This window comes from Macrobrachium nipponense, chromosome 46 (assembly GCF_015104395.2).
Source record: "Macrobrachium nipponense isolate FS-2020 chromosome 46, ASM1510439v2, whole genome shotgun sequence".
Classification (NCBI taxonomy): Eukaryota; Metazoa; Arthropoda; class Malacostraca; order Decapoda; family Palaemonidae; genus Macrobrachium; species Macrobrachium nipponense.
Genome location: NC_061106.1, coordinates 35,976,814 through 35,995,931, shown reverse-complemented (window position 1 = coordinate 35,995,931; position 19,118 = coordinate 35,976,814). Strand labels below are relative to the sequence as shown.

The window sequence follows — 19,118 nt, the reverse complement described above, 5'->3', positions numbered from 1 at the left end:
GAGAGCTTTCTGACAATTGCACAAGTTCCTTTTCAGTCTGACAGGAAACATTATTCAAATATATATATGTACAATTACATCAGTAACTACCTAAAAGATCTGATAAGTTCTAAAACTACAAGCACAGATGCCAACAGTCCCTTGCGTACACAATTATTTTAAACTTTACCGGTCTCCAGCTGACGTTAAGTATTTATCCTAATGTTAAGACCAAAGGTTTGTTTCATATATGAACACTTATTTAATTATCTTACCTGCGATAAGCCTTTGATCTTCAAGGCTTTGCCCAATGTAACAAGCTGTCGGAGTCGACTGTGAGGTATATGAGCTTGCCCTCTATAAATAAACTGAAAATAAAAATAAAATGTATTATATATATATATATATAAACTGTATATAGTAAAGCAATTGAATACAGTTCAGTAACATTAAAACTTTGCCATAAAGGGAAATATTAGTAACAATCATGATAATATAATAATAATAATAATAATATGGAGGAAGTCCCTTCTTTTGGGCAGTATTGTTAAAAAAAATTAGTTTCAATGGAATTTAGCTTGTAGAGAGTCTTTACGATTCTTCTTATTATATTCTCATCTGCAGGGACATGGTATCATAAATTTGCAAAGGAAATGAACAGATTCTGCTTTGGTTGTTATCATTTACCCTTACATTTCAAAATACATGTAGGTAAATCATCAACAGAGAGAATAAATAAAGCACAAGCTTTTCAACCTCTTACAGTGTTGGTTGGTAATATTGGGGGTTTCTGCTGGCATTCTCCCTGACTGATATTACTGATGTAATGGTCTTTGCTCCAGTGTGGGTGTTGTGCATCCTTTCTTTCTCTCCCTCACTGACACAGTTTGATCTTTTCTTCTTGTTTGTTGTTCGTCAGGTGATGGAGCAAACCACCAGCAAAAACCCCCCAAATCTGCCACCAACACAGCCTAGGTCCAATTGCCTCAAATGACATCTGGAGGGTGAGAACCTTGCTGGCTGTCTTTGGAAATGTTTCTATTGAAGATAAGTTTATGGGGTGGCCATCAGAGGTAACATTCCTCAAACACTACAGGCATGAGATAGAACATTTGATTGCACTGTGTCAGTAGGTGGTGAGGTAAGTTCAGCTCTCATAGGCACCTTAGCAGAAAACAGTGTCCTTGATGCCATGGTGTTTCTGAGATACTTCCTACATCCTTGATGCCATGGTGTTTCTGAGATACTTCCTACATAATTAGACAAGTCACTTTGGAACTAAGTATGTTGCACAAATATATAGGTTCTTTCCCCCCCTTCAATGTTAATCCCTAACAGGAATCCTGAATGAAAGAAAGCCTGGATTACTCATGAGACACCCATGGAATATTTTCTTTCAGACTGCTGGGGTTCCTTACCAAAGAGCTAAGCTGTGTCGTAACCTGTCTATTTCTTTCATATACAGTCGCCCCCTGCTATTTGCAGACTCACAATTCGCAGATTTTTATACCGACCATTTATACCCATTATTCACACAATTCACCTATTCGCAGTATTTTTCACTGAGAAATATTCTCAAATTACTGTATTTTCATGTTTTCTTGACAAAATGCACTTTCTGTGATAAAACTATCAACTTATGACAAATTTGTAACTAATTTGTATTTTTCATAACTAACAAACCTGAGGTCTTAACATTAGGATTTACTAGCGCCAAGCTGGAAACTAGTAGAATTAAAAATAAACTTGTGAGATCCAGGGACTATTGGCATCTATACCCGGTCACGGGGCATGTATTACCCAGCATGCCCTCGGCGTCCTGTGACCCACCAGTTACTCTTCTAACCCAGTTTAGACTGCAAGAGGGGTGGTTCGAGGTGGGCCTTTAACTGTTAAGACCTCAGGTTTGTTAGTTATGAAAAATACAAATTAGTTACAAATTTGTCATTTGTTCATATATGAAACAAATTTTCAGTCTCAACATTAGGATAGACTTACTTATTGGAGGGAGGTAAGTCTCTATAACTGACTGTGAGTTTGCCACCTATATCCAATTCCGAATATCAGGAGTATTTCAAGAGAATGGACTATAAACCCTTGAACCAAAGATATAAGAGAATCTATTGGTTTCCCTCACTGGGTGCTGGTACCATGCCATGGTTTATAAACTATTGGAAAATAGAGGACCTTCCATTCTCATAAACCACTCTTGTCCCTTATATCTGGATCTACCCTCACCCCTCTCTTCCCTATTACTGAGAGGGGTGTGTTGCTACTGAAAAGTATACTATGTATGGCTGACCACCTCACCTGAATCTAGTCCATTCCAGCTTATGATGGTACTCTCCTTCATACCGCCCGTAGGTAAAGGAGTAGAAAGAAAGTAGTAAAGAAAAAAGACCAGTCATCCCATTCATTCTACTTCTAGACTAGACACAAACTGACCCGCCAGGGGTACTGGATGAGCTATACCACTTGCTGGGCTGCCACCACGGGACCCAAAGAAAAGGTATCCAAGGATCTATAGGCAACGTCTTTTAGATAAAAGGAAGTGAAAGTTGTTTGGCGTTTCCAAACACCAGCTTTCAGAATTCTCTCCAGACATATTCTTCTTGAAGGCCAAAGACGCACTCAAGCCTCTGATGTCATGATCCCTAGCCCTCTCCTGGCTATCTGACCCCCTGTCTTCTGTCAGGTAGGCATTCCTGATCGTTTCTCTTAGCCAAAACGATATTGTATTCCTGGAAACTTCCTTTTTGTTCCGTCCTGTACTTACGAACAACCTCCGGCATCCCGGCCTGAGGTGCCTTGTCCTTCTTAAGTACTCTTTTATTACCCTGACGGGACACAGAAGCATCTCTTTCATATTCTACGAAATCTGCCAGAGAAGGTATGGAAAAGGAGTCGAATTTACCGTCCACTATTGATGGGTTTTGAGTTTTGGCCACGAATTCTGGAACAAACTCAAACACCATTGACTTTCAACCTCTCGAGTGCTTTACAATATATGACAGGCCATGCAGTTCCCCCACCCTTTTGGTTGAAGCTAGGGCCAATAAGAAGACTTGCCTTCAGGGTCAGGCTCCTATCTGTGGACTGCCTTAGTGGCTCGTAGGGGGGGTTTTGTCAGACTACTCAGTACCATGGTCAAATCCCAATCTGGGGCTTTTAGTTCCTTTGGCAAACATGACTGCTCAAAGCTCTTCATCAACATGGCCAACCCATGAAGATGAAATGTCCACACCTTCCACACGTAAGACCAAGGCTAGAGCAGCCCTGTACCCCTTTACCGCAGACACAGACATATGCCTTTCTGTTCAGAGATATATCAGAAAGTCTGCTAATTGCTGAATAGTGGTTCCGAGTAGAGACAAGTTCCCTCTACGACACCAATCACAGTATGCTGACCATTTTCCTTGGTATACTGCTGCCAATGACTTTCTGATATTTCCTGCCATCTGGGCTGCTGCTTTTTGCAAAAACCCTCTTGCTCGCAGGAGATACTTGAGTCTCCACCCGTGAAGTGATAGGGACTTCACCGACCGGTGGAACCTCTCTGCGTGCGGCTGACATAGTAGGTTGTTCCATGGGGGTAACTCTCTCAGCACATATATTAGGAGTTCCAAGAGGTCCGGAAACCATTCTACCTTTGGCCACAAAGGAGCTACCAGAGTCATTCTGAGGTTCTGAGACTGCATTACCCTGTTCAGAACCTGACGGATTAGACAAAATGGAGAAAATGCGTAAACGTCCAGATTGTCCCATGGGTGTTGTAGCGCATCTTCTGCTACTGCCTCTACGTCTGGGACTACCGAACAATACACTTACAACTTTTTGTTGTACCTGGTTGCAAATTGGTCTATGATCGGCCTTTCCCACAACATGGGCATCCTGTCCACTACCTGTTGGTGCAAGAACCACTTCCATTCCCAGGATCTGATCCCTGCGGCTCAACTTGTCGGCCACTATGTTTCTTTTTCCTGGAATATATCTAGCCCTGATGTCTACTAGGTTCTCTACAGCCCAGTGATGAAGTTGAACTGTCATCACGTCTAACTGTCGAGAAACCAGACCTCCTTGTTTGTTTATGTAAGCTACTACTGTGGTGTTGTCTAACTTCAATACCACTGATTGCCCCTTCACCCTCTCCGTGAATTCCTGTAGTGCTAGAAACGCTGCTTCTAACTCCAGCACGTTTATATGGAGTTCTCTGTCCTCGTCACTCCATTTTGCTGAAACCATCAGCTCCTCCATATGGGCTCCCCAACCGTCTAGTGACACATCTGAGAACAGCAAGACCGGGGAGGGTTGCTGAAGGGGAACACCCACTGTCAGATTATTGTCCTTCACACACCACAGCAAGTCTTTCCTCACTTCTGCCGACAAGGGAATCTGCTCGTACGGGTGATCTACTATTGGTGAGCAAAACTCCTTCATCCTCCATTGTAGAGATCGAAGGTGTAGCCTCCCTTATGGTACTAGCTTCTCCAAAGAAGTTAGAACTCCCAGTACTACCTGCCACTGTTTTGCTGGCTGTTTGTTTTTCCAGAAAGGCATTCACCACTTGTTTGCATTTCTCTACTCTCTGGTCTGTCGGGAATACTTTGGCTTTTATTGTGTCTATAACCATTCCCAGATACACCAGCCGTTGACTTGGATACAACTGCGACTTCTCCTGATTTATCACAATACTTAAGCTGTGACAAAACTGTAGAAGGGTCGCCCTGTCCCTGAGTCATTTCTCTCTGGACTTTGCTATCACCAGCCAATCATCTAGATATCTTATTGGCCTGATCCCCTGAGCATGCGCCCATGTCGACACAAGAGTGAACACTTGTAAAAACTTGAGATGTTGTTAATCCGAAGCACAGGACTTTGAACTCGAAAACTTTCTCTGCAAGACTGAAGCGGAGGAATTTCCTGGAAGACTGATGGACTGGGATCTGAAAGTATGCGTCCTTCAAGTCGAATGTCAGCATAAGTCCTTGATCCTGACTGCTTGTAGAACTGTCTTTGGAGTTTCCATTTTGAATCTGGTTTTTCTCATAAACAGATTCAATGTTGACAGGTCTATTACTGTCCTCCAGTCCCTGTTGGCTTTGGGTACAAGAAAAATAGTGCTGACAGAATGGATACTTGTTCCACAGCCCCTTTTTCCATCATCTTCTTCACTTCATCTTGCAGAATAAAAGCCTTCTGAGGTTCTTGAGCATACGTGAGGTGAGGTAATGGGTCATTCTGTCAGGGGTGGGGATACTTCGAACGGAATCAAATACCCAACCATGAGAACATGCTCTGCTCTGCTCCCAGTTCCTGCCACACCTTCCAGTGATTGCCAGGCAACCCCCCACTGGTGTGGCTGAGTGATGAGAGGCACCCATCCTATCGTCTTGAGCCTCTCCCTCTTCCCCTAATCCCCCTTTGTCTGTTATTTCTATTGTGAAAGGGCCGATGAGCTAACTTCTTTGGGGAAGAGGGTCTTGTTGCTCTATTAGGGATATTATGCCTCACTGGCTTCTTTCGAGGAATTTGCTGCTGCCTTACCTCCATAGGGTTAGCTTGACTGATAGATGTTTTTCTAACTGCCTGCTGCACCAACCTATCGTTAGTGTCCATCCTTCTTCTATCAAAGGCCTTTTCCAGTATTGCCTCTGGCAACAGCAATTGCGACTCTAAGATACCACAATTCCTCATTGCTAGCAGGGAATCCAAATCAACAGTGCAGCTTAGTCTAGCCAAAGCTGCATCCCTCCTCATTAACAGGATATTTGCCCAAACATTGGCACTTAAATTTGTCAAGTACGCATTTGCTTTGGCACCTGATTGTAGTAATCTAATGAACATTGATTCATCCACTACTTTTCTCGTCACTTCTGAGGATGCAATCTTCGCCACTACTGTTGACCAAAGATCCAGCCAAGAAGCAGTCTGAAAGACAGAAGAAGCTGTTGGTTCTAACGTAGCAGCCTCTTGGCAAGTCATCGAAGGGCATTCCACTTTAACTTGATCTAAGGTTAATCCAGGCCTTAACCTTACCACATTTGGGTTAATTTGTCTAGATAGCAAAGGAACCATCGGTATCATATAATATTTCCTGTTTCATCATTGGAGGAGGGATGAACTTAAACGATCTATTTGATCTTAAGGAATTATCCTTTACCACAATCCGTGCGTTTACGTGTTGTAAAACGGACTCCTCATGTTTTGAACAAGGCAATTCATAAGACACCTTGGTATCCGTTTTCAACAAACGCCATGTCAATCCCCGGAGGAAGCATACTGGCAGGTGTTTCCGTTCTCCTCGAAAGGTTATTGAATTGACGAATCAAATCAATCACCTCCAAATACGGAGCCAGAAACTCTTGGTTTTCCCTCCTCCGATTCTAGCGTACTGTGCTCAGCTACAGGAGATGCTATCTCACTCCTATCCCCTGACAAACGTCCGGGTGCTTCGTGGCCGTCTGCCCCTACGGCCATGGCCTCTTTGATCTCTGATGGCTGCCGACGGCTCGATCCCGAACAGTTAGCAGGAGAATGAGATCGCCTCACTCCTTCTCTGCTCGCAGATCTAGAGCGAGAATATCGCCTATACCTCCAAGATGAAGGCTCTCGAAACCGAGCTAACTTCCTCTCCATGACGATTAATATCGTCTCCAACGGCCATCGGAGAATTCGGCCTTGATCCTTCATCTAGGCGAACAACGCTTTCCACCAACGTTTCAGATGAGGTTGCCAACTCTCTATTCTTCGTTCTTTTAATAGGAGCCTTTTCATCCTTTCTCCGTATTTCAAACGGTCTTACAGGCGAAACCAGTATCTGTGCTCTATCCTTTGCTGCACTTTTCGCACCCAACGTCGATTTTGCCAATGGCATTTCTTTGTAGTCTCTACTGGCAACTCCGCGTCGGCCGCTAGCCCAGTGACCGTCGACTCACTCGCTCGTTCGGACTCTTGCACATGGCTTCGTCCGCTAGCTTTGAGCTTACCAGCCACCGACTTCTTGCCTTTCTTGCTGACTGGGATGTGACAGTCCTGGCCCAAAGATGAAGAAGAATTCACTCTTCTCCACTTGGCCCGAGGATCAGACACGAAATCCCGTATCCTCCAACGCTTGACTGGTACACGCTGTGACATCATCAAACTCAGTGATGACGCCAAGATAGAGGAAGAAGATGAAGAAGACGAATCACGCCTTTTCCTTTTGTCTTTCTTATTAATTTTCTTCTCTAGTTCCTGTAATTTCTTCATTACAGTGTGTACCACAGAATCAGAAAGCGTATTTGGGTCCGGAGGCAGCGAAGTAGACCAAGAAGCAGCAGGCTGTGACGTCATTGTGTCTGCCAAGTTGGTGTGTGATGTCGGTTGTGACATCACCAATCTTGTAGGGAGAGACTGGGCGGCTGCTGCTGGCATCCCTGCATTTGCAGCAAAACTACCTCCAACGTTCTGCATTGCCGTAAACATTGAATTTGTTGGCGTAGCCGCGGCATTATTTCCCATAAAGTGTAAGCCAGGGGGATGAGGAATATTCAGTGCTGCTGGGCTCTCCTGGAATCGTGCAACAGCAAACCTTCCAAGGTTGGTAGGCCTAGCGCCGCCCACGTACCTTCCATCCTGTTCGCGTTGTGAGCCGGCACCTGGAACAAAGATGGCGATGCTCCCCCCCCCTCCCTGCTGGGAACAACGGAGCGTAAATATTATGCATAAAATTACCCAAAACCTCTCCTGGAGTTTCCGATAACGAACCGCTAGGAGAAACCGAAAGGGTATGGGACAAATCAAAAGCAGGTGGCAAAACATATGGAGCAGTCTGTTGTATTGCCGATACAAAAGAAGCCAGCAACGCTTGGTCATCCAAAGATAGTGTCGACTCCTTTCTTTTGTACTGGCCTATCTCATAAAACTTCCTCCACTGTTCCACCGACCAACCACGACAAACAGAACAAGGATTAGTAGTTGTACATACATTTTCTCTGCACCTGCTACACATTGGACGAGGATCCATCGACACCAAAGTTAGGAATCTTGAACACGGAAAGCCACTGACCCCAAGGCATTTCCTTTGTCTTGTCTTCGAAACGGAAGAAGATCCCAATGGTGAAGCAAAAATCTCCATCTCACTACTTACACACAATTACAGCTCACATCCACACTGACCACACTCAGAGAAAGAGAATTAACAAGAAAAATGAAAGTGAAATGGATAAAAAAGGGCAAACTAAAACCGGTTTTAAACAGATACAGTAAACACGTCCTATCTTAAAGGCAGTAGAAAGATAACTGGTGGGTCACAGGACGCCGAGGGCATCCTGGGTAATACATGCCCCGTGACCGGGTATAGATGCCAATTGGCATAGTCCCTGGATCTCACAAGTTTATTTTTAATTCTACCGGTTTCCAGCTTGGCGCTAGTACATCCTAATGTTAAGACCTCAGGTTTGTTTCGTATGTGAACAAACTCACGTTAAGCATTTTTTGAGGATTTTTTTTTTGTCTTTAACTATCAAAATAGGCAGCTCTAAGCATTTTTTTAGGGGTTTTAAGTATTCGCAGGGGGTCTGGTACCCATCGCCCGTGAATACAGGGCGTCTACTGTACTCCCCCTTGACAATAAACCAGCAGCTATGTTAATAAAACATAGCTTTTAGCATAAGAAAAATGACAAATTTTTAGTCAATTGTATTTTTCATAGCTAACAAACCCTCAGTCTTAACAACAGTATAATCTTCTAGTGCCAGCTGGAAACCGATTAAAAACAATCAGATTGTAAAGCAAGGAATCTGTGGCATCTGGCAACTCGTGTATACGAGGTGGATGTTGGTCACTGACCAGGCTTGGAACCACGTGACGCACCAGTCTTTCTTCCATTAGGCATAACTAAGGTTGGGCTAACATGGAGGGAGAGTGCTGGCACTTCCTTTGCTGTATGGGGGGAACCCGAAAAAAGACTACATGAACCCCCGGTATTCACGGATTTCTCTCTGGAAAATATACTGTACCCACATTATTCACGAAAAATTTGTATATTTGTGGTATTTCCTTTTTTTTATCAATTTCATCCTAAAATGGCAATTTGTCGAAAATTGCATTTTTCCTTAGTATACAAACCTGAGGTCCTTTAACAATAGGAAGGTAACTAGTGGCAGCTGGAACGGTCGTAAGCTTCGAACAAGGGAATTCGGTAGTTAACTGCTTGTCCGACAGTACGCGCACTGCGCGACTGGGAGGTGAAGAATCACTTTTGCTTTAGGCCCAGGAAAAACGCAGAGTGAGGGGTGGCATGAGGTGGGACTATATGTAAAGGACCTCAGGTTTGTATAGTTAGGGAAAATGCAATTTTCGACAAAATGCCATTTGTTCCCAATACGGTGCGTGCACTGTCGGACAAGCAGTTAACTACCGAACTCCCTTGTTCGAAGCTTACGACCGTTCCAGCTGCTGCTAGTTACCTTCCTATTGTTAAAGGACCGAAAGGTTTGTATTACGTATCGGAACAAATGCACTTTTTGTGATAAAATTACTTAACAACCCAAGTAGTATAAAGATTTTTAGTGGAATTTTCCTGAATTTTTACTAACAAAATAGGCAGTTTTAAGAATTTTTTATAGGGGTTTCAACTATTCACAGATTCTAGCTATTCTCGGGAGAGGGGTCTGGTACACATACCCGGCGAATACAGGGGGAACACCGTATTAAACTGGCCATCCAAAGAGGGGGCACCCAGGAGCCCTAGACACCCAAACAGCCACCATTGGATTCTGAAATAAAAGAAAACAGAAGGCGTAGCCTCCTCCCTCGCAGGAAGGACATTATACCCCATGGGAGATGGGGCTACATTAAACAATCTCATTTTATGCAACTCCCAATACTTCCAACGACGAATGGATGGAAGAAAAACAAGGAGACAGCGGTACAACCAATGCAGAGGGAACACTTATGGACCAAGGGGATGCTGAACTGTCCAAATGGAGAGGCAAAAAACCCTCCCAAGAAGGATGCACTATGATGCTCCCTCTTCTTATAGAACGCCCTCCCCTGCAACAGGCCAGGAATGACATTCCTGGATTAGTAATGATACAAAAATTAGAACAGCACCTACTGCATGTAGTATGGGGATCTGTAATGGTAGCAGCTAAAATCCTGGAGCACAGAAATCCCTGAATGCCCAGGCACATGCATTGATGAGGCCTAGAAGAATTGGAGGACTCCATGATAATCAACAAGGCACCCACATACAAACACAGCGAAACAAAGTAACCAGCTTGGGAAGGAGAGCGCAAGCAACTACTCTCCAAGGCAGTCAAAGAAAGACTGACACATCATGGAGCTCTATGCCTGGTTGGTGACCAGCTTCCACCTTGTATATGCATGAGTTGCCAGACACCACAGATTCCTTGCTTTACAATCTTTGATGATTTAACCAGTTTCCAGCTGGCACAAGAGATTATCCTATTGTTAAGACAGAAGGTTTGTTTCACGCATAAGAAAAACTGGGACAGTAATGCAACAAATGTTGAGGAGGTTACCCACATAAACTTTCAAACATCAACTCTAAAACAAACTGCATCAGCTTCTTATTTGCTAAACCTCATATCCTAAATAATGAGGGGCTTTGGGAGAAGATATTTTTTTTTGAGGGAGGAGCATTTTATGGAAAACAGGAAGAGCTGCTATCTGACCGATCATGAAAAAATGAGAAACTCTTACGCCTTCTTCTGTGGTGTTTTGAAGACCCTTTTTTCTGTCTTTCCTAAAGTTATGTATCTACGTCTTGCATCTGCTTATACTTAAATAATCATTCTTCATCTAATCGGGCCAATCAATACACTGATAAGGCAATCATTAAAAGAATAATCCTCGTTCCTTCATTTAACACACATCATGACCACCATAATATAGAGAGCAAAGGTGGGTATAAAACCTCTTACCCTACCTTACCGACTCGATATAATTTGTTTTATCCTCTTTGGATGACATCCTCAATAATGACAAAACCATGAGAACCCAAACCCAAAGTCTAGAAAACAATTCAATAAGCAACAAAAACAGACAACACTCAATATGTCTTTGTGGGCCAATGACAAGAGAAAAAAGTGAATGGTAAACAATAGCCATTTGAAACACCCAAAAGAGATTAATCAACAGAAGGTTCACACTAGATGATTCTATTTTAGTTTTCAAACTCTATCGTTCCCCTGCCTGACACATGAATTAGAGGTGTCATAAGAGGTATGAATCATTTCAAAAACTGATTATACAACTCCATAAATAATCGTTATTGTATCATAGTAAAAGGCTGGCATCATGGTATTTCAAAATTAAAAGCCTACTTAATTCCAAATACTAATACTAAATCTTTTGAAAGAACAACACAATGAACGCTGTTCAAACACAAAATCTTAACTTGCAAGTTTGCAGCCATAACCATGAACATTCCTTAGCCTCAGCTGAGTTGACACATGGCAAAACCCTCAATTAAAGCATATGTATTTATGATGAAAACATTGCCATAAATACTAGAGATACTTATCTAACCATGTGGAAGTTGCTGTCATCTTTTTCTGGATGTGTCTGGGAAGCTGCTGACTACAGAATTAGGCTACTATAAAGTAAAGGTTTATTTTAAGACAAATATCAATCTTAAAAATAACAAGCTGGAGGAGTATCTGCTTTGCTTTCAGTTTAACCTCTAATCATTCTTACCTCCATTAAAAGAAGTACAGTTGACCTTGACACATCAAGTAAAAAGATGATTGGATGTGGGTTACTTGAGCGCTTAAAGAGATCTCGTATGTATGAGGAGCATCCTGCCAACACCAATCTGTGGGCACCTACAATTCCATCCTCACATGCTATACTGCAATCAACAAATTCTTCCTGAAAGATAAGTATTGACAAAACATAAGAAATCTATATGAAACAACAAATATCTATGATATAAATACTAAGGATAAAGCTGGAAAACATCTAACTCAATACTAAAAGGAAAAATTGACCAAGATATAATCACAATGACCAAGGGTTTGTATATCACCTAGGAACAAAGGGAAATTTATAGCTAGAAATTTTGAGTGGCATAACAGGAGGAAAACCTCACAGTTGCACTGGGAAACAATTTTTAGAGAGGGTGGAAAGTCTGATAGAAGAAAGAAAATATGAATAGAGGTACAAAAGAAATGAGAAAGGTTGCAGCCAGGGGCCACATGGATGCTGTAAAGACTCTTAAGTACTAATGCCTACAGTGTACCATGTGAGGTGCACTGATGACACTATTCCACCTATAGGGAATACAGTTTTATCACACTGAAACTTAATAAATCAACAACTTACCTGCTCCCTCAGAGTTAAAAACATTTCAGCATAATTTGAAATGTGATCACTCCAGCGTAGTAAGTAATAAGAGGTGTTTGGGCTCTCCATACTTCAATGGCTATCCTATAAAAAATCATTAAAAGAATTAAATACTATTTTAGAAATCAAATCCTTAACCAAATTTTAAAAAATATTCATTCTTTTCATAAACAAACTACTGTACTATTTTTTTTAAATAAAAATTGATTTTTATATAGTAGACACATCACTTAACAATAGTTTTAAATGTGCTAATTATCTATAAAACACACTCAAAAGTATAAGAGGGAGCACTCCCACCCTGTGTTCTGAGTACTGGAGTTCAAAACCATCCTCTAGTGTGTGAATTAATGTCACAGAGTGGGATCAAGAGGAGGGCTCTGAACAATTTCATCAACAGATGGATTATGAAAAAATCAAAATTTTTGAAAGTAGATTGTATTTTTCCTAACTATACACACCTGAGGTTCTTTACGACAGGAATTACTTAAGGCAAAGCCTGGACACAGCCGCTGAAATCTTTAAACAAGGCGGTTCAGTAGTTAACTACCAGTCAGGTCGTTGGTAGTCCCTCCGACCAGATGTAAACATTCCAATCTGCTTTCAGCCCAGGTAGCAGATTGAGGGGTGGCATGAGGTGGGCAAGTTAAGTGTAAAGGACCTCAGGTTTGTATAGATAAGAAAAATATAATTTACATTCAAAAATTGTGATTTGCTCCTATGCGATATACAAACCCTCAATCCTTTATGATAAGAAGAATCACTGATTGGTGGGTGGAATCTGAGTGATCTCCACATGGAACTGACTGGGGTTCAGCCTACCTGAGATTTCCTTCCTGGTCGTAATAGCAAGGAAGAGAATCCAGCCACTGACTTCTGATCGGAGTTAAAGAACTGCAAGATCACAAGTCTTCTGCATTTACCCATAAGGGGAGGAGATGGGACGCTAATATCATACCAACCACGCCGCTGAGGCGCTAAGAGAAAGTTAAGGATCATTATACTGGAGACAATGAGGCAGATACAAGTTATGGGTTTGTCCTATGTCCCTCTTCCCTGCTTTGTGAAGGGAAGGGGCAGATATTTACTTCTATTAACTAGTCAAAAGAAAATAAATATGTTACTATCCCTAAGAAGTGTCTTACCAGCATCAGCCACCCGATCATGTACAGGCGGCCCGCGGTTAACGGCGCAATCACTCAACGGCGAATCGGTTTTACGGCGGTCGTCAAAAATATTCATTAAAAAAATAAGGCATTTTAAAGGTATCTTTATGGCACAAATTTCAGTTAACAGCGCCGCTAGCGCCGTTGTCTAACGAGTTCATACATATGTAGAAATGCCGTTCAGACCATAAAGGTTATGCAAATTATATTAACAAATTTTATGGAGAGTTATTACGTAGGTATTAGGGTAAAATATATGCCTCTGACGCTGTTCTATGCCGAAAATATCGAGTTACATAAGTGCAAATTTAGCTATGGATGTGTCGATTCATAATTGTTCATGCTTTTGTTTAAAATGTGTATGAAAATGTATTGCGTGAAAGGCATTTTTATTTCTGCAGAAATATAATACAAAGGCAGCTTTTGAAACTGCCCTTCACGTTATCAAATACGATATTTTTTCATGTTCTTTCTTGTAAGCCGCCGCCTGCCGCTCTTCCGAAAATATTGATTTAAAAAAAGTGCAAATTAGCGATCGATGTGTCGATTTTATAAATGTTTATGCTTTTATGTTTAAAATGTGTATGAAAATGTATTACGAATAGGGTATTTTTATTTCTGTGTAGAAATATGATAAAAAGGCAGCTTTTGAAACTCCCCTTCAAGTTATCGACTACAATGTGTTTTTCAAGTTCGTTCTTGTATGCCGCCGTCTGCCGCTCTTCCGAAAATATCAAGTTATAAAAGAGTGCAAATTTAGCGATCGATGTGTCGATTTTTCAAATGTTTATGCTTTTATGCTTAAAATGTGTATGAAAATATATTGTGTAAAGGTATTTTCATTTTTGTACAGAAATAAGATACAAATTAAGGCAGCCTTTGTAACTACGCTCAACGTTGTCAGGGGATGGTTTTTCATGTTCGTTCTTGTCCGCCAGTTCCGAAAAATGCTGTGTGTTATTTTATTAATTATGCATCTTTTCCATAAATCCTTTAAAAAGTTATACATTATTTCACTGTATCCAAGAATATTGTATGTATTCTCATATTATTGTATTTTAAAATACTACGGCAAACTTAAGCCCGTATTCCGCGGAGCGGCCAATGTTGTGGTTAGAAATCAGCTGATGAATACGAGTCTGTTTCACCATAACGCAATTCTGAGCGAATGCTCTTGCTTCTAGTTAGCATAAACGAATATCTATATACTACTTGACTTATATGAGACAAAGTTATTTTTCCTTATACAGCGTGTTTCTAGGTGAAAATATTTATTGAATATGTCTCGTTGTGAATGTGAACTACTATTTTTTTCGTTAACAGATTACGTTGGCGGCTGTTTATTGCGTAAAAAATTACGTGATTCCGTTAGCAATACGTAATCCTTTATATCATCGTAATACGAACTTTACGTTATTTATCTTATATCGGCATGAAATCAACAGTAAAATGTGTTCTTTCAAGCACAGTAGTTTTGATTAAAATGATTTTATCCCAATTTTATCTACAGTTGTGTGTGATGGCAGACGTTTACTACAGTTTTATCCTTGTTGCCAATGTACGATAATAGTCATTAGCAGCTTGAACAGTTTTCTCAGCTTCAGTTATAACTAGGTTTAAATTTAACGGTATATTTCCCGATTGATCTTTAATCTATATTGATCTCTGATCTATAGCGAATAAAGTTATTACATTAAGATATCTCAGTTCTATTCTATACATAACACCATTTATAACAAATACGGTAATGTTGCACTGTAGTACGATGATCGAAATACAAGCCAAACAGATGTTATCCAGTTCGGTTGTACTTAAAAAAAAAAAAAAAAAAAAAAAAAAAAAAAAGTCGTTTCTCGTTCGGTTGTTCATGGCTGTACACGTTCACGCAACGAGTATAACGTTAAAACCATACTTTCATCATTCTCTTTTGCTGTTATTGAACTTATGTAACTAGAAGATGGATAAAGTTAGGCCATTGTAATTTGATCTCTCATAAAATCGAACTATCGTAAGACTAATGATCGTAACCTGAACACTACAGCTACCTGTACACTGTATAAACTTTATTATATCTTTACATACTCTAGACACCCACATGTACTGTACAGTAAATTCTATAGTACTATACTGCATAAATATAATTTTACTTATTGCGCCGTTGTGGGATTACGGCGCCTTTGACTGGTCTAGAGTTTCGAAAGAAGGTGTGCGGCGGCCGTAGGCTTTAAAATCGCTTGGCGTCGAAAATCACTTGGCGTCGGTGGCCAGGAACGGAACCCCTGCCGCTAACCGAGGGCCGCCTGTATGTAACAGTCCGCATTGCTCCCTACCCAAAGGGAAAGAGTAGGATGAGAGAGATGAAAAGAGAGCCAGTCACTCCACTCCACTTCAAAACCTGTTGAACCGACAGGTTCTGACAGAATGCTAGGAATGGGGCAATGCCACTGACCTCATGCTCTTGGTACCAGTGTTGTTACCAGCAGCAGGTCCGGTTTTAAGAACAGGGCCTGGCTCAGGGGCAGGAGCAGCGGTAGGCATGATGGCAGGTACTGCTGGTGCTGTTATCCCTGTCATTGCCATGGGAGATGGGTAAAGCAGGAAACCTAGATACCGCTAACAGCAACACCCCAAAACCAGGAGGGGGAGGCACTGGGGGCATCGGAAGTGGATAGATGGCATATGTTGCTGGTCACCCATCAACCCTGAAGAGGAGACGCTCATGGGGTTATGAGACCACACCAGGTGTGGCAGCATGTAATAGCCAGGATGGGTCAAAGTAGCTGTGGTGGTGGTGACTACAGCATGGGTGACAGCGCTGCTGGATGTTTGGTTCAGACGAGCCAGCAGCGCCTCTAAGGAAGGAGGTCCCATGAGCCAAATGGAAGACCATGTCTAACCTAATCCCGACACCTCACTGGCAGAAGAAAAAGTCGGGTTGGGGGGTTCCTCATCTCTGAAAAAGGACCTTTGAAGCGAGCATAGACGCTAAGAGGAGCGTTCTCCAGGTCCACAGCCACAGGTTTCCCCCCCTGTCCTTCCCCCCTCAACTCAGAGGAGGAAGTGGAGAGAGAGAGAGGCCTCCCCCAAAAAGGGTGGCAGAGAGTACAGGACAGTTGCTGAGAGAGGTAAGATGATGAAGGATTAGCAATGTTTGGAGTGGTTGGGGCTGCACTATCCCCCACCACAGGTTTAGGCTTCCTAATATATCTCCTCCTCCCAGCAAATTTCCCCCACTGGGATGCGGACCAAAGGGAACACTCTGCACACATCACTTCACCAGCAAACTAAGCCCTCAGGAGGAAGCATAAAGGAAGAGAGGGTCTAAAGCCAAGGAAGAGCAAATTTTCCAGCACTTCTTGCCATCCACCCTGGGCAATGCCAACTGTGGGCAGAGGGCAACATGGGCTACAAATCCAGGGTTTGCTGAGCATTCATCAAAAACATTCACACAACCACTTATTCACTAGAAAAACAAGGAAAAATCCAAACGGGGTAGAAGAATTGAAGATAACAGTGAATCAACAGTCGGGCACCTAGAGAGCAGAGACAACATGTCTTTCCACGCCAACGGCCGAAAGCAAAATTGGAATGTTTACGTCCGGTAGGAGGGAGTAACCAATGACCAAACCAGTTAATTAGGAAACTACCAAACCACATTAATTGAAGATTTCAGCATCCGTGTCCAGGCTACGCGTCAAGCATTTCCTACTGTGAAGGACCAACAGTTCGTATATTTTGTAGGAACAAACACTTATTTTGTTTGATGACCCTCAAGTTATAAAAGGCAAAATAACAAGTATATGTTTCTTTGTAGATTAAGTAGCTACCTACCAAAAAAAAAATTGACTGATGGAAAACTGTTAATAACTAGCTAAGCATCCAAAATAATTTCCAAAGAAATACCTGTGGTATCCCGATTACTTAGACTAACCTAATTCCTAATGTAAAGGACTGATGGTTTGTATATCATGTAGGAAGACCTAATAATTTTTTAGCCTCCTTTTGATTATCAACACTTAAATTTTACCAAAAAATCACACTACCTAAGCCTAGGCAGGTAGTAGGCTAGTAGCCCTGACCACTAGGGTAAAACACCGCATGGACTGGCCAAAACACCGACGATCACGGCTGGACACCCTCCGAAAAAGTACTTATAACGCATCCTGACACCAGAGATGGTCATCAGTCACGAGTTGTTGTTGGTGAGAAACGCAGCTAAAGACCTCTACTCTCCTTTCAAAGTAAGTATTTTCTCCAAAGTTAGAAATTAAGGCCATATTTTAAGCTTTAAACAGAGGGTAATGAAAAGGGTGGCCAACGCAGTGCAAACTTCACCAAAAGGCTTTCGAAATTTTTCCTTACAATTAAATAACTTAAAAGATTGATGCCATCTAGATGTTTGCAGAGTCGCTTGTGTCAACAAACTTCCCATTTCCTGTGATAAATCCGCACACCACTTGTACCCATAGACGCTGGAGCACTTTCATCACAACAATCGGAAAACGGTCCCTTGCCACGACATTTTTAAGGAAACTACAGTTTTGGTAGAAGACGACAAAGAAGAGTGTACTAGATAATTATTTAAATAAATAGTAAAACATCAATATTTTACAAATTTATGATGATTAATTTGAAAATACTTATTGAAAAAGTAACTCGATTCTGACTCAAATTTAAGTAATTATTTTTCAGAATTAGAAAGTTTTTTTTAAGTCCTTTATTATGTCGTCACGACATCTTGACTTTCGTACCTATTGTAAATAATTGCTATATATACTCAACTTTCTTGCAGAACAGTTTACCAGTTATTCATGCAGATTGTTATCAGCTATTCATGTAATTGTTATAATCGTAATGCGCATATATATCTTTATTATATATTTACTTTTTGGATATATCAAGATGTTTTACTGCCGGGTTAACGCCGTAGTGTGATGCAGTTGCTTTCGCTCCCTGGGCCTCTTGTCTGTTTTCACACCATAAGAAATTTATGGGGCCGAATTCGCAATGACCAGAAAGTCGTTAAAAGAGGAAAGTTAGTATTGAGGAGCATATGTTTTGATTTAGAAAAATACAAATTTATACAATAGCTATGCTCCGCAATGGTTTTCGGCAGCCAGATGTACGACAAGGTTAGAAACATTGGATTGTATCTAGTACTTTAGAAATATCTGTAATTTTTCGGGGTAATTTGGTTACAAAAAAAGGGATACTAATAGACATGAATTAAATAAACATTTTGAAGTAACAAAGTAAAGTTAAACTATATAATGAGTAAAGTAAACAATTAAGGGAATAAAGCTTTGCACCTCATAAACACTGTCGTCATCTGCTGCTCGTAACTGTGTTTGTGGAGTGAGCGCTTGGGAACCAGGAACTGCAACGTGGTTCAAGTGCTATTTGGAGTGGATTAAGACCAATAATGTGTATAATTACAATCAAATATGCAATGTGGAGTTTCAGTTGTGATGGCAGTAAGGATAGAACCACTAATTACACGGTAAAAATGAATTCAGTTCAAACCATGACCCCAGGAATAACAAGTTTCATACTTTCGTAATTAATAAGGCAACAAAATGTGTTGTTTCATTGTGCTGATTACAAATGCAATCTTGAGTAAGA

General features: G+C 41.3%; 1 protein-coding gene across 1 annotated transcript in view; it reads right to left on the bottom strand.

The window, feature by feature from the left end:
- The window catches only part of LOC135214901 (protein jim lovell-like), a gene marked incomplete in the record, with an annotated part of 123,043 nt that overhangs the window by 78,632 nt on the left and 25,293 nt on the right, over nt 1-19,118 (bottom strand). Inside the window, 3 exon segments of the mRNA XM_064249354.1 lie at nt 255-347; nt 11,683-11,856; nt 12,310-12,414. Coding sequence (XP_064105424.1) covers nt 255-347; nt 11,683-11,856; nt 12,310-12,399 — 357 coding nt within the window.